At 56.4% G+C, this 14,490-nt stretch overlaps 3 protein-coding genes across 8 annotated transcripts in view; 2 read left to right on the top strand and 1 right to left on the bottom strand.

Moving 5' to 3' along the window:
* Positions 1-1,333, top strand: part of STYXL1 (serine/threonine/tyrosine interacting like 1) — a 10,877-nt gene extending 9,544 nt beyond the window's left edge. Inside the window, exons 9-10 of one of the 4 annotated variants that reach the window (XR_003253147.1) lie at positions 478-683; positions 1,045-1,333. Coding sequence is in view for 1 of the 4 variants with exons in the window: in XM_026063655.1 (XP_025919440.1) it covers positions 478-609 (132 nt within the window). In the remaining 3 variants the exon portion in view is untranslated. Of the gene's footprint in view, positions 1-82; positions 370-477 lie in introns of all 4 variants that reach the window. The other 3 variants (XR_003253148.1, XR_003253149.1, XM_026063655.1) reach the window with 3 other exon arrangements.
* A 1,177-nt stretch (positions 1,334-2,510) lies between these two features.
* Positions 2,511-13,049, top strand: TMEM120A (transmembrane protein 120A). Of its 2 annotated transcripts, XM_026063653.1 has the most exons (12): positions 2,511-2,614; positions 5,413-5,531; positions 6,050-6,166; positions 6,979-7,038; positions 7,567-7,662; positions 8,065-8,154; positions 8,609-8,674; positions 9,304-9,365; positions 9,642-9,734; positions 10,346-10,410; positions 11,091-11,159; positions 11,271-13,049. In XM_026063653.1, exons 1-12 carry the CDS (start codon positions 2,540-2,542, stop codon positions 11,382-11,384), a joined length of 1,026 nt encoding a protein of 341 aa, XP_025919438.1. In that variant the 5' UTR covers positions 2,511-2,539; the 3' UTR covers positions 11,385-13,049. The 2 variants fall into 2 exon arrangements, with proteins under 2 accessions (XP_025919438.1, XP_025919439.1); XM_026063654.1 differs by lacking the exons at positions 11,091-11,159; positions 11,271-13,049 and adding an exon at positions 11,011-11,076.
* Positions 12,922-14,490, bottom strand: part of LOC112964995 (NADPH--cytochrome P450 reductase) — a 44,033-nt gene continuing 42,464 nt past the window's right edge. For both annotated transcript variants that reach the window (XM_026063646.1, XM_026063645.1), the window contains one exon: positions 12,922-14,326. In XM_026063646.1, the coding sequence (XP_025919431.1) occupies positions 14,182-14,326 (145 nt within the window). In that variant the 3' untranslated portion in view covers positions 12,922-14,181. The remainder of the gene's footprint in view (positions 14,327-14,490) is intronic.

Genomic DNA, 14,490 nt, shown 5'->3' with positions numbered 1-14,490 from the left:
GGGGGATAACTGGATGGCTTCCCAGCTGCTCTGCCACATCAGGTCACACCAATTCAGAAACATGATAACCTTTGTTGCTTAGCCGTAGATAGCTGATACTTCAATGCTTCATTTATCACCCGTGGAAGAAGCAGCATTTTAGTGGAGCCTGTGGTGGAAATCCAGGACTGCATCACTCCATCAGTGTAAAATAATGCAAGATATATGGCACATAAAGAGAGAAGCCTGAGCTGTCCTCATATCCAGGAGAGCAGGTTATAAAGATGAAAGACTCCTCTGAAGTTCTCATCTGGATCCAGACTGTCCCTACTTTGGTAGCCAACGTCCTTATCTACAGGTTTCTGCTATCTGACACATAATACCAAGGAAGTAAATACGAAGCTGTGTAGCTCACAAATGTAGTTGCTCAGTATAAGTACATGAGGTTTGTTTTCAGTTCAAATTCCTAACACTTCTTTTCTTCCTTTTTGTTTACAGGAAGCTTGGGAATACGTTCAGAAGTGCAAAACAAACATGAGACCAAACCGGGGCTTTGTGAAACAGCTTTCAGACTGGGAGACCCAAATCTATCGGACCACAATCACAGATATCTCTGAACCAAATTATTGACAGGCAGCAAAGAGAACAGCCGGCAGGGAAAGATGCTTTCCTGTCCCTGCCAATGTCTGATCTATAGGTAGAAGGTGACTTGAACTGTGTTTGAAAAACATCTTAACATTATGGAATAGTTTTCATCTTTAGCAGGCATCATTTTGGGTCAAGTTGTGGAGACATTAGGGGAACTTACTTGTGCTGTTGAAGGGGGTAGTTTGGGGAAAGCAAGGCCAGAAGGATGCGGCCCCTTATACACTACGTGTCTCTTTCATAAGCTAAGGGGATTATTATAACCACATTATCAGCCATGCTCATTACCCCAGCTATGGGGAAATCATTAGGACTATCTCTGAAAAAGTTTATCGATCGGTAGTGAGGGATGGTTATTTGAGAGTCGGACTACACCCCGTTCCAGCCCAGAGAGATAAAGACAGAATTTCCTCATTTCAGAAGTTCCTCCATTCTGAACATATCTTCTCAGATACTGGCAGACACCAGGACCCAGAAACAGCCTCTCACAGACTTGTGGATTTGCTTGTGTTGGGCCAGCCCGTCTAGCAAGACCTGGTACATGCCTTCCACTTACCTCCTTCTAATACAATAACCTAACTTCTTTGCATGGCAGAGAATTTTGAAGCATCTATCCTGTTACATAAAATCTAAATTCAATACTATCCTGTCTTTTAGCACTGTAAATTCTTTGTTTTGACACCTCAAAATAAAACGCTACAGAAAATTCTCTAGGGCTTTATTGCACTCTGTGCTAAGAATTTAACTGTCTTTCATTTTAGATCTTCTCCTGAAATTTGAAAGTCAAATATGTCCAGCTGGGGACAATATTAGTCAGTCCTTACCTTTTTGTAAATGAATTTTGATCACTAGCCATTCCAGACTGCTGAAAAGCGCAACCTTTGGGAGAGGGGACCCATCCTGTAAACCTCAGCAAAGCCTTTGTTTGCTGTCCACCTACTGCAGCGTGATCTGTGAAAAGGTGTATTAATTTTGGCCTTCCCCATTCCAGAGGTGTTATTTACAATGCAAAATACCACTGCTGTCACTGAACAGGACTCTGTTTGTGTAGCTCCCTCGTGGTCTGGAAGTGGTTTATAACAGGGCCTCAGCGGCAGGACGGGCCTCCGTGCACCGCGGCACTCGCTTTCCCTGAGGCGCGATCCTGCTCCACGTCTCGGGCTCCCAAAACACTTGGGCAAACACGTGCTTCTGGGTGCGTTGTTGCAGAGCAAAGCTGCAACGAAAGGTGGAGACTTTTCCAAGATGCCGACAGAGACCCGCGAGCGACGCGGGCAGGCAGCGCTCCCGAGGGGGCCCCGCGCGGCAGCAGGCTGGTGGCACCTCTTACGTCCTCTGCTTCCCTAGGACCCGGGGACCTCAGCCTGCGCGGCGCAGGGGGCCAGGCTGGACGCGCAGAGGCGCCCCGCTCTCCCGGGGTCACGAACGGCCCGTTCCCTGCGCTCGTCCCGAAGCGCCCCGCGGGGAAGGACTGAGGGGAAGCCCTGCGCGACCTCGGCATCCCCCCGAAGCACGGCGAAGGCCCCACGGAAAAGGCCGAAAAACGCCCAAAAAAAGCCCAAAAGCAGGAGCGTTTCAGCGGGGCTGGTGGCTACGCGGGGACAGCCCAGCCCGCGCGGGGAACAGGCGACAGACAGCAGGGAATGGGGGAGAAACCACAAATGAAGCAACTCCCGCGGGAGCCGGGCGCGACCCCGAGCCGCAGCGGCAGCGGCAGCGGCAGCGGCAGCGGGGCGAGCGCCAGACTCCGGGAGGCGGGGCGAGGAGGAAGCCCCGCCCCCGCGCAGAGGCCCCGCCCCGCGTGACGCGGGGTTGGCGGCGGGGCGTGCCCGGAAGCGGGGCGGGAGGCGGCGGCCGCGCCGCGCAGCGCAGCGCCCTGCCGGGGCCCGGGGCCGCTCGCCCCGCTGCCGCCGCCATGTCCTGCGGCGCCTCGGCCGCCGACTGCCTGCGCGAGTGGCAGGAGCTGCAGGACGGCTACCAGCGCATCCAGGTACCGCCGTCCCGCCGGGACCGCCCTCGGGCCGCGCCCCGGGGCTGCTCCCCGCCGTGCCGAGGGGGGAGCTCACCCTCTGTCGCGACCCGAGCCTCTGTCGCGACAGCAGCCCCCGCTTCTCCGCCCGCCGTGCCCGGGCCGCGCGGACGGAGGCGAGGTCAACCCGGCTGCCGCGCTTGGGTCGCTGTCGCTTTCCGCCGGGAGCCTCTGCCCTGCCGCGGCCCGCTGTGGCGGCTCCCGAGGGGTCGGGGCGGCAGCTGCCCGGCGGCCTGAAGCCGAGCCGGGGCCCGGGGCGGACACGGGGCTTTCCGGCGCTGGCCCGCGCAGGCAGGCAGCCAGCTCCGCAGCCCGCCTGTGGCTTGGAGCGGTGGCATCCGCGGGGGCTTGGAAAGCTCCAGCCGGGAAGCCATGCGTGCCGCAGTGGGAGCGAGGCCTGCGGATGCTGTTTCATGCTCCCTGCGACCCTATCGCTCCTCTCAGCCTGGATCCAGTATCGTGGTAGACCTGTCCAGCGGAGCGGAGCCGGCCAGGAATCCGGGTCACAGTACAGCGGGTGGCCTGTCCCCAGCACGCGTCTCCTAGCCGGCCCGATCTGCTGGCCGCCCTCCTGCCACTGCCCCCCGGCCGGGCGGGAAGCTCCCGGGCACTTACCTGCCCGAGGGGCGCCAGCCGCGGGGACCCTCTCGGGCTGCTGCGGCTCTCGCTGCGTGCTGGGAAGGTGACTGGATACAGCTGGGTTACCGGAGGTGTTGCCACCTGCTTTGTGTAATCCTGGCACGCTGGCTGCCTGCAGAACGAGTGGGCAGGGTTCAGCTCGGACACAGGTCGCCTGAGGGAAGAGGTTGGCTAACTGTCCCCTCGTTGGTGCATCGTTCCCTCGTTGGTGCATCGTCTCAGATCGTAAGATAAATCAGTTGCTTCTGCACCAGTTTCCTCTTCTCCCCCCTCCCTGGCAGGAGGGGGCGAAGCGGATGTTGTTGCCGACACACGCTGCAGCTGTGCCCTGATTTGGGGCAAGGGAGGCTTTGAGAAACCTGCTGTTGCTCCATAGGGGTTGCGTGGATGTACCAGACTGCCTGCTTTGAACCCTGCGCGCAGAGCACAGCGCAGGCTCTGGGGACGTGACGGCTCTTCCTTCGGAAAGGGCAGCCTGGTCCGAGACACCCGCTCCCAGTTCGGCTCTTGGTCCAGACTGCGTCAGGCCGTGGGATGCACCGGCCTGGTTGCGGAGCCTCTAAAGGAGCCGTGGAGAGAGCAACTGTCCCAAACGCCACTTGCTCTTAGTTAGCTCCAGGGCTGAGAGCAACAGAAGCAGGTGACTTCAGATGGGAGCAAGAAAGCTTGATTGTCAAGCAGGGGACGTCCTGCCATGGATTGGGGACATCAATCACTGCCGGGGGAGCTGGGCATATCTGGGATCTGTTCCCACTCTGTTGCTGCTGTGCTGCCTGTCACGGGAGGGAGAACAAGTTGTTTCCCTGCTCTGCGCCTCGGTTTCACCTTTCTCCTTTGGGAACGGCTTTGAGATCTGCTGATAAAGTGCTTGATAAGAACTAGGGAGGTGAAAACTGTGCAGACCTCAAGGTCTAGTCCAAGGGTGGTTGTGAGCAGCACAATTTAATTCTCTCGTAGAGGTGGTATTCGGGCTGCCTGTAGTCAAAGCGAGGTTGTTTTCAGCTGACTTTCACAAGAAGGAGCGTTGACACAGTGTGGTCTCCCCTTTCCTTTCTAAATATAGAGGAAGAATGGCATCTAGGGTTACACAGGTGCGGCTGGGTTACTATGGCACACGGAGCTGAGCAGTTGACCTTAACCCTGCTCTAAGTCCTTTTAGTGTTTCTTACTGACTGGCTCCTTCCAGCATCCCGCTCAGCACCTAGCTGGGTGCTCCAGATGGATCCTCAGAGGCGCTGAGTCAGTGAAGACAGCGTAAGACCTGGACAAACCATGGCCTCCAGGCAGAGAAAGGAAGAGACGCTTCCCATCCCATGCCTGGCAGCAGCAGTCAACGCCATTTCTCTCCAGGTCAACTTGGCCTGGATTATAACCCAAGCCCCAGCTCACCTCATGGCTGCAGGAGCACTTCTGAATCTTTCACTTCCCCTTTGCTGCAGCTTGTGGTTTCCCAACCGTTGGAGCGTCCCCAGGGCAAGACCGTGCTGTCAGCCGGGCTTTTGCAGCCTGGAGCTTGAGGGCGGCTGAGTGCTCGGGCCTGCAGGCACATGGTGGTGTGGCCAGACGCAAGGCTTGCTGCTCCCTGGCGACACAAGGGGTTGCTGCATGCCAGTGTGTCTGCACTGGTAGATAACTTGCTTGGAGCTGGGGATGGGCTTCCCCAACTGCTGCTTCTGCCCCCACTGAGGCAGGGACAGCTGCAGGGTGCCCAAATGCATGCCCCGTTGTGCCTGGCCTTCTGACTACAGTTTCTAACCACCCTTTCTATTACCCAACCCGTTGTGCAGTTGAATTACAGGAGATTTCTAAGAGATGCATCGTTTTCATATATCATATTCAGTTTTCTACCAAGGATTTTTCTGAGCAGCAACAGAGCAGCCAGTGCTGATCTGCCATGAGCTGGTCTTACCAGGCCTGTAACACTGAGGTCCCAGAGAGGACAGGGGTCGGAGCAGACAGGCAAAGCCTTGTGTCTCTGGGGCCTTCCAGGAGTGTGGCTGTGCGAGATGGGAAGGTGCCAGGCGCTCTGCAGAAGGCCCAAGGATGGTGACTGCTGGACACCTAGCTCAGCCTCACGCAAAGGCAGACAGCTGTAATGTGTGCCGGTCTCTCATTCCCAGGATAACCACAAGCTGTACAAGCAGAAACTTGAGGAGCTGACCAAGCTCCAGGATGGGATCTCCAGCTCCATTGCACGGCAGAAGAAGAGGCTGAAGGAGCTGTCTCTGTCCCTCAAAAAGTAAGTTGGTGCCCTGTGACAGCCCCTACGAGCCATGGCAGGGGTGGAGCAACAAGGACAGAGCTTGTCTAACAGCACTTGCTCCAGTTTACTTGTTACTGCAGCCTCACTGATAGCAAGGTCCTCTTGAGGTCTGGACTTAACCCAGGCAGATCTTCCTTGGGCTTTCCTTTCCTTTGCCCTGATTTGTGCCTTGCTTGCTGTTCAAAGCTTGCAAGGCCTTTACATGGTGCTTGAATCGAATCCCCTCCTGCCCAAAGCTCTCTCTGTTGCTGTTCAAGGTTGAGAAGACCTGGCTGTCTTCCCTCACTTTCATTCCTGCTTCCTCTCCTTGAAGCAACATCTCAGACTGACAAATAGGAGCTAGTCCTGCAGATTGAGTTGCAGACTTGTCCCCAGCTCATCTTTCCTGACCTTGGGGTGTCCTCGTCTGAGACATGGTCACGTACCAAGTGCCAGCATGTGTTGCTTTCATCACGGTGGCTGTCCTGATGCCAGTGCCTATGTTTCCTCCCCAGATGCAAGGCCCACGTGAGTCCTGAACAGGAGGAGTCCATCCAAGAGACTCAGAGCCTGATAAAAGAGAGGCAGAATGTCTTCTTTGAGATGGAGGCCTACCTGCCAAAGAAGAATGGGTAAGAGGTGCCTCGTGTCTGGGTGGTGGTGGTCTCTTCACCAGAGGGAGTCAGGACTGCCAGGGTCCTGTGATGCCAAGGTGCCCCCATGGCTGGTCCCTTGTCAGAGTAGCTCCTGGGAAAATGGACAGCCGGAATTTAGCTGCAGGCCTTGGGAGTTTTCCACAGGGCCAGATCCTTCCCCTCACTATGGGAGAAAGCTTTAGTTTCACTCTCAGGAGGGTGAAAGCTTTGGTGATGTGAAGGACAAAGTCCCTGGGAGAATGTAGCTGCTGAAACACCACTTCTTCCCTCCACGTGTCTGCAGCTGTAATGCTGCAAGGCACAAACCTGCTTGTGATTCTGCTTTCAGCTGGTGTCACAGCTGTGCTGTGCTCAGCACAGGCTCCCCTGGAGGGTGCCTGGGTAGGAGCCAGGCTGATCCTCTGCAGAGCTGCCCTTGTCTCCCCCTCTTTCGTGCCTGGCACTCACAGCCTTCATCCACCCTTGAACCGTGGCCATGCTCAGAGGGAGCCCCAGCGAACACCCCCATGCCTGCAGGAGACGGGGCTGTGCCCTTCCTGTGTGCCCTTGGGACGAAATGCCTGGGTGTTTGTGCCAGTCACGCTGCCTGGCAGCTCCAAGTGGAAAACAGCTGGGTGCTCATTCCCCCGGTGTCACTGCAGAGCATCAACAGTGCCGGGCTGGCCATCACCAGCGCACAAGCTGTGGGGAAATATGTGACAGCTCCGTCTTGCCTTCGCGGCGGGACTGCCAGGCAGGCAGCCAGCTCCTGGGAGATACCTCTCCTAATGCCTCTGCTCTTTCTCCAGGTTGTACTTGAGTCTGGTGCTTGGGAATGTGAACGTCACACTACTCAGCAAGCAGGCTAAGTACGTCCCTCTCATCACTGCTGTCATGTGCTTTGAGGTGGTTTGGGATCTCCTTGTCACCAGGAAACAGTAACTCTTCCCGAGCTGAACTGCAGCTCCTGATTACAGCATGCACAGATGTGTGGCTGCTTGATGTACCTTGCGCAGATCCCTTTCCAGGGCTGTCCAGTTCTTCATTTCCCAGAATCAACCCAGTCTTCAATTCCCTCTTAGACTCCTGCAACCCAACTGGGACCATTAACTCTAACAAGCCAAATAATAGGACCTTCCAACAAAGTCATGGCTTCCCCATGAAGATGCCCTCTCTGTCCTTTTGGCCACACAAGTTGGCATGACTGTGGGGTTACTTGAACGTGTCTCACCTGCATGAAAGCAGAGTAGTTTGCTCTCCTCTCAGAAGTGCCCAGGGGATGAGGGTTTTCCCAAGCATGTCCCAGAGCCACTTTGCCGACCTTTGTCCAGCCTGGTGGGATGGGAGGATGCAAACCTCCAGCCTTGCTCCCAGCCTGTCCTTGTGCTTCTCTGCAGGTTTGCATATAAAGATGAGTATGAGAAGTTCAAGCTCTACCTCACCATTATCCTGCTCATTGTGTCCTTCTCCTGTCAGTTCCTCCTCAACTCCAGGTGAGGCTGGCTCGGGCTGGCTTGGATGCTTTCCCAAAGTGCCAGGCAGAGATGGTCTCCCAGGGCCTCCATGTTCTCATCTCTGGTTCTGAATGGCCCAGAGCAACACTAGAGCTTAAAAGTCAGAGCTGAACGGGAGATCATGACAAAGTAACTGGCTAATCAGGTCTCTCCAGCTCGGCCATTGCCCCTGGAGGTGCAGCAGCCTTTGTGGCTACTGCGGTCTAAGTGGGGTGGTAGTAGATGGTGTGAGAAGCAGCTCTCCGTGCGCAGGCCTGTTCCGGGCACCCCACTGGGTGGTTAAGTGTCCTCTAGCAATTGCTGACTTGGTGCCTGTGCCCAGCAATCCTGTGGGCTATGGCTCCACTGCCTCCTTTTCACCCTCACTTTGCTCCATGCCAGGGTGACAGATGCTGTCTTTAACTTCCTCCTGGTGTGGTACTACTGCACCCTCACGATCCGGGAGAGCATCTTGATCAACAATGGATCCAAGTGAGTCCTTCAGGTGCTCAGGGAGGGCAGCTGGGAGGGGTGGCTGCAGTGAGTTAGTCCTTCTCTACAAGGCTGGGGGAGTTGAAACCCATTGCGAAGACCTACGCTCACCAAGGGAGTGGCTGCAAGAACCTCCTACTCACGGTATGTAGCAAACCCTGGTAATCAGCTGTATGGGCTGGCCTGGTCCTTACAAGGTGGCTGCTGGCGTAGGAAGGCTGGATGAGCTCCCTGCCTGGAGGTGGCTGGGAGGAGAAGCAGCAGTCGAAACTGCCCCGGCCCCTGGGTACCACCTGGACTGGAGGCCTGCCCCATGCACAGCCTTTTTGTAACCACCCTTGTTCCTTGCTCTGCCCTGGGAGCTGGAGAGCAGCTGACAGCTTGCCTAGCTCCCCTTGCTTGATGTTTGTTTGGACCTTGATTCATGACCCCCTTGCCTGTCTCTGCCTTCCAGAATCAAAGGCTGGTGGGTTTTCCATCACTACATCTCCACTTTCCTCTCAGGTGTCATGCTGACTTGGTAAGTCTGTGTGCCCTCGTCTCCTGCCTGGACATCCCAGGCAGGCCCTGCTTTTCTCACCTCATTTGCGGTATGGAGATAGCTCCTGGTTGAAGAGACCCCAGCCTGCATGGGCTGCAGCCAACTCAGACGAAGAAGCCTTGCTGTAGGTGCCCTAATCCATAGCCATATTTGTGCTCTCTGGACCTTGTGGTGTAACAGTCTACTTCATGCATTCCTCGCTAAGGCCCAAGTACCCCAAACAAAACAGCCATCAGCACCTTTTTAAGACAGGCAGCACCCAGTTGGTCAGGGAACATGATCCCTTGCCTTGCAGTTCTTGTCCAAGGACTACTGCAGTGTTTTCCTGGCCGCTGTGCTGGCAGCCCCTGATTTTTTTGGCTTCCCGAACCATGTCTGAGACTGGACACCATCCCTCTGACTTGCTGCAAATACCTTTTGACAAGGTGCTCCATAACCACAGTGAATCAGATGGGTTGCAATGTGGTGCCTGACTTCAGGGAGTCCCCCTGTTTCGGTGGGAGCTGGGGTGAGCCAGTGGTGCCACTACCCCAGCTGTGGGGCAGGCAAGGCTGGCTGTACCTCTTGACTCAGCCTCACATCCCGCAACCACCATCATCTCTCCTCAGGCCAGATGGGCTCATGTACCAGATGTTCAGGAACCAGTTCCTCTCCTTCTCCATGTATCAGAGTAAGTGCTGGGACAGTGGGTTGGGACCTCTCCACAGCCAGCCTCTAGTGCCAAGCTTACTTGCCTGGCTCTGGAGTCACGTGGAGAACTGGCTGTAATTGCTCACAGCTCTCTGCTTGTCTGGGTTTTCCCTTGGCCTTTTTCCTGCTCTCCACCTCCATGGGGCTAGGACCATCTCTGTGCCCAGAGTCACCCCAGAGCTGGACTGATGTTGGGGCTGAGAGCTGTGGGCCTGCATCTTAGCACCTCCTGAGCTCAGCTGCTCTCTCCCTGCAGGTTTTGTGCAGTTCCTCCAGTACTACTATCAGAGCGGGTGCTTGTATCGGCTCCGAGCACTGGGTGAGAGGCACAACATGGATCTCACTGTGGGTAAGCCAGGATCTTCTCTTACTGGTTGTCCCAGTCCAACCAGACCTGCCTTCACCTCTGCTCCAGGGCCTATGGCTGCTGACAGCCTCCCTTCCAGCACCAGATGTGGCATTAAGTTAAACAGAAGCCGTGGCATCTGTTAAAGGCAAGGGTGGCTACCTCAGGGGACACAGTACCAGCAAGAGATGTGGTTCCTGGTATCTGAGCTTCCCCCAGGAAGCTGCTTTATAGATAGGAAACTTCCCTCTGATGCCCTAGATGCTTTTTGTGGGCTGTCTGTGGGCAACAGAGTGCTGGGGCCGAGCCTGCAGGGGACACCAGCCTCCACAGCCCATAGGGCACATAGTGAGTCCAACTCCAGGTGTGGGTAGCTTTACTAGAGCATCTTTCTCTGGAGGGGCCCATGATAGACTACAGAGCTAGGAACATCAGCCAGAGTCCACCCCACACTCCCTGCAAGCACAAACGCCCACGGAGAGGCTGTGTTAGCCTCGACCAGGCACAGAGTGGCCACTAAACCTCCCTGCCTGTTACCTTAGGAGCTTGGCTCTGGTTGGTCCCCAGGCTCTAGCGTGGTTTCAGGTCTCCATTCAAACCTTCATCCTTTGCAGAGGGCTTCCAGTCCTGGATGTGGAGGGGCCTCACGTTCCTGCTTCCCTTTCTCTTCTTTGGGCAGGTGAGTATGTACCAATCCTTGCAGGTTCCCATAAGGAAGGCCAGAGCTTTGGGTGGGGACTGAGCCATGCCTTGTTCCTTGCTGTGCCTGGCTGCCTGGACATCAAACAGGTCTCCACCAGCTGCTGCAGGCTTGTGATACAGATGCCAGAGGCAGAGAAAATGCTTTGAAAAGGGCAATCTTCAAATGAGCCTTCTCCTCTAGAGCACCCACCTCCACAAAACTTGCCTAGTGAGATGGGGGAGGACCCGAGTGCCCTGGTAGGATAGCTCTGCTGTTGCTGTGGTAGCCGAAGCAATGTGTGAAACACAGCAAAGGGGCTGGCTGCAAGATCATTTCCAAAACCCCTCTGAACTTGGACTCTTGAGCTGCTGCTAAAGGTTCAACTCCCCCTAGTCAGATCATTTAGGCTAATGGACAAAAGCAGTAGGTTGGTCTGAGGCTTTCTCCAGGGTGTTGGGCTCCAGACAGTAGCAAGAAATGGGAACATGTCCCCACCAGGGTCCTCTGGGGTGAGCCCTCTGACCCCTGGATGGGGTTGCACTGTGTGCTGCGGCACGCTGGCCTCATGGGAGAGCTGTGTGGGATTTGTGCCTGGAGAAAGCAGCTGGATGAGCATTGGGTTAGCTGAGGCACAGCAGCTTTGAGCCTTTGAAGGCAGAAACTCTTGTCTCCTGCAGTTTTGGCAGCTCTACAACGCCATCACCCTCTTCCATCTGATGCAGCACCCAGACTGCAAGGAGTGGCAGGTAAGGGGAGGCTCAAATGCAGCTGCTCACAGCTTACCAGCCTGGGGCCCCCCAGGGAGGGGAAGGTCTGCAGGTCCCTCCTGCTGACTTGCAGCTCTCTGGCTCCCGCAGGTCCTCATGTGCGGCCTCCCATTCTTCATCCTCTTCCTGGGGAACTTCTTCACCACCCTCCGTGTTGTCCACCAGAAGTTTCAGAACCAGAACAAAGACACGAAGCGGAAGTGAAGGGAGGCAGCGCGAGGGCCAAGCTGGTTTCTCCCCACTATCTCCATCTCCCACTCCTCTTCTTGCCTCGATGCCGTCCAGACTCTGGTGTGTCTTGCCCCATTCCTTTGAAGCAGGCCTGCCTAGACATGGGACAGTGCTCGGGGCCTGCTAGCGAACAGACAGCGTGTTCACTGTGGTGCTGGAGCTGCGTGCCCGAGCCACTAACCTGGAGGCAGGAACACCTGGCAGCTCCTGTCCTGTCTGCCTTCCTCCTCCAGGTCAAACAGGGTGCCTGGGACAGCTGCTTCCCTTCTCTTTGCCCTGAAGACATTTTTTGGGATGGTTCCCTGAGGTCAAGCCCAGCTCTGCTAGCACTCTGCTGCAGGCAGGGAAGCAGTCCAAGGTGCTTGGCTTGCACTGACGTCCTTGGTGCAAGGCTGTGTCCAGGGCTGCTGGCTGCCTCTTTCACTCACCTCCCAGGGTAAATGCTCTCCCTCTTCTTTCCCCATTCCTGCAGTCAGGGCAGCCCCTGGGTGACAGCAGAGGTAGACAAGGCCTGTTCTTGTCTCATCAGTTGTGAGCAATTGCTTTTCCGGCTGCCCCGGCAGCCTCCCTTGCTTTCTAGGGCAGCTGGAGGCCATGCATCCATGCTGGCTTCCAGGCTGAGACTAGGAGCATTGTGCCACAGTTCCTCCTCTCCTTTCCAAGTCACAGGGCAGAGGGGGCTGAGGTGGAGGAGCTGTTCTTGACATGTGCTTGGTTGAGTCCTGGCTGCTCATCAGCCACTTGGCTCTCCTCAGAGGTGTGCTGCTCCAGCTGCAGCACTGGGGGTGGGTGGGAGCAGCATGAGTCCAAACAGCACCCTGGTCTTGCATCTCTGGAGGATGCACATGGAAAAATAAAGGGAAGGTGCTTCCTTGCTTTGCCAGGGTCTCAGAACCCTGCTCTGCAGTTATGGCCTGTCTGGCAGCATGCCCAGGCCCCTGGATCCAAAATGCTGAGTGGAGAGAGACAACCAATGCCGGGGTGAAATGCTCCTTAGCAGGGTGCAATGGGAGGGTTGAATGAAGCCATGCTATGAGCTGCCAAGCTCCCTCCTGTGCTCCAGCCCCTGGCCTGCACAGCCCAGTGGCCCTGGCTGTGGCCACAGCTTTACATGCAGAAGAAGCTGTGTAGGGGCAGAGCAGGACTTCAGTCCCTCCAGAAACTGGAGGGAGGAGAAGCGCGAGGCTTCAGGGAAACTCCTGAGAAATTGGGAACAAAACAGCATTTCAATCCAGAGCTGTCTGACCTGCCACAAGGATGTACCTACACTGCTCGACCTGCCTGCCTGTATGCTCAGTACACTGCCACCATCCTCACCTCCCTGGCAGGGCTCAGCACCCCAGGGTAGGAGCTGTCCCCAACAACCTGCTCCAGGTCAGGCTAAATCCACACTTGCAGCCTGGTTCCTCCCCCAGGGTTAAGGCAGGTTGTGGCGGTTTTCCATGTGCTTCCCTTGCCCCCCTCTCCCCTCCAGCCAAGCAGTGGAAGGACAGGAGGGCAGGAAGCAAACTACAGAAACAGTGTTTTTATTCCAAGGGCAAAGTATATTTAAATAATTTACAGTCATTGGATAGCCTGAAAGTTTTCCCATGATTAAATCACAAAGATGTTAAAATAAAAACAGTATTTAAAAAATGACCGTACACAGCATGATGGAGGGGCTGGGCACAGGGGAGCTGCCAGCTGTGGGACCTGCGGGGAGCAAGCAGGGCCCCTGCAGACTGTGAGCCCCTAGACCAGATCTCTTCTGGAGGGGACAGGAGCCATCTCCTCCCTTCTGCGCACTAGAGATGTGGAGGGCAGCAGGGGGAAGGAAGAAGGGGTGCCTCAAGGGTCCTGGCTGCCCCTGGCTCAAGGCCAGACTGGGAACTCACTCCGGCTTTTCTTTGGAGCAGCAATCGCTGGGAACAGCAGATATTTAGCTATTATATGGGGCAATTCTGTGCACAGTAACAGATCCCCCCAGCACAGCTGGATCAGGACTCTCTTCCAGCAGGACCAGAGTGGGGGACACAGCTTCTTCCAAGCAGGGAGAGCTATTTGCCCTCCGGGAGCAGAGCTGCAGTGCTGGAGGGAGCTGGCCGACAGCCCCACATCCCTTGCCCCAGAGATGGCTGAATGCTCAGGGAGCTCAGGGAGCACACTGAGAGGGAGGCGAGCACAGCTCGCTGCCCTGCACCATGCCCTTGCCACCAAGCTGGTGTGCATGGGGCTGTCTGGCTCCTACACCCCCTCTGCCATACCCAGCCTGCGCTGCACAGGGAGGCTGGGCTTGTCTCTGGCCCCAAAACCAGCCTCTCCTGTCCCCTCCCTGAGGTGCCAGGGGATGAAGCAATGCCCCATGTTTATGAAAAGAGCCCACGGCTCCTCCAGTGCTGTCTGTTCCTCCTGCCCCCTTCCCTGCCCAACATCAGCTGTGTCACTGACCCCAAAGAAAAGGCTGGGGCCATGAGGTGCTCCCTTGGGTGCCAAGGGCTACCACAGCTCCCAGACAGTAGCCTTAGCCACCTCATGTCCCTCTCAACCCCTTCTGCCTCCCAGGGATACACATACGTGGGGGACAGATGCCAGCTGCTCCATCCCCAGCCTGCCCTGGGGGACTGCTGTAGCTGTCAAGCCCAGAGCAGAGGGGTTGAGGGTGACACTGGGGGAGCTGTGGGTTGGGGATGATGTGGTCACCCACAGGTGGGGCAGGCAGGCAGGCACCTTTCACCTCCCATGGGTCCGCACCTGAGGATCTGTTCTCTCCCTGGCCCTGCCAGCCCTGCTCTTAGCTCCAGACGTCCAAAGAGTACCGGCCCTTAGTCATCAGTTTCTTTACATAGTCCACGGCCTGGGGCTGACTCATGTTCCCAAACTCAGCCACAATCTCGTAGAAGGTGTTCTGCACATCCCGGGCCATGTTGCGAGCGTCACTGGAAACAAAGAGGACTGTGAGCGAAGACAGAGCGGTACCCAGCCTCTTGCCCCTGACCTGGCAAAGTCCTAACCCCTAGAAGCAGCCCAGATCACTGCCCTGGGGCTACTGCCAGACAGAGCTGCCATCTCTTCCCTGGAGCTGCAAGAGGGCCCTGAAGGA

The sequence above is a fragment of the Apteryx rowi genome, unplaced genomic scaffold (genome assembly GCF_003343035.1).
Source record: "Apteryx rowi isolate R43461 unplaced genomic scaffold, aptRow1 scaffold_20, whole genome shotgun sequence".
Taxonomy (NCBI): domain Eukaryota; kingdom Metazoa; phylum Chordata; class Aves; order Apterygiformes; family Apterygidae; genus Apteryx; species Apteryx rowi.
The sequence above is the reverse complement of the archived record's forward strand: the minus strand, read 5'-3'. Positions and strand labels throughout refer to the sequence as shown.

Excerpts from the sequence above, each read along its gene's own strand:
- TMEM120A (XM_026063653.1), top strand. The coding sequence starts at position 2,540 with ATGTCCTGCGGCGCCTCGGCCGCCGACTGCCTGCGCGAGTGGCAGGAG. Across the intron at positions 6,167-6,978 it reads TACCTGCCAAAGAAGAATGG|GTTGTACTTGAGTCTGGTGC; the intron begins GTAAGAGGTGCC and ends CTCTTTCTCCAG. Across the intron at positions 8,155-8,608 it reads TTGATCAACAATGGATCCAA|AATCAAAGGCTGGTGGGTTT; the intron begins GTGAGTCCTTCA and ends TCTGCCTTCCAG.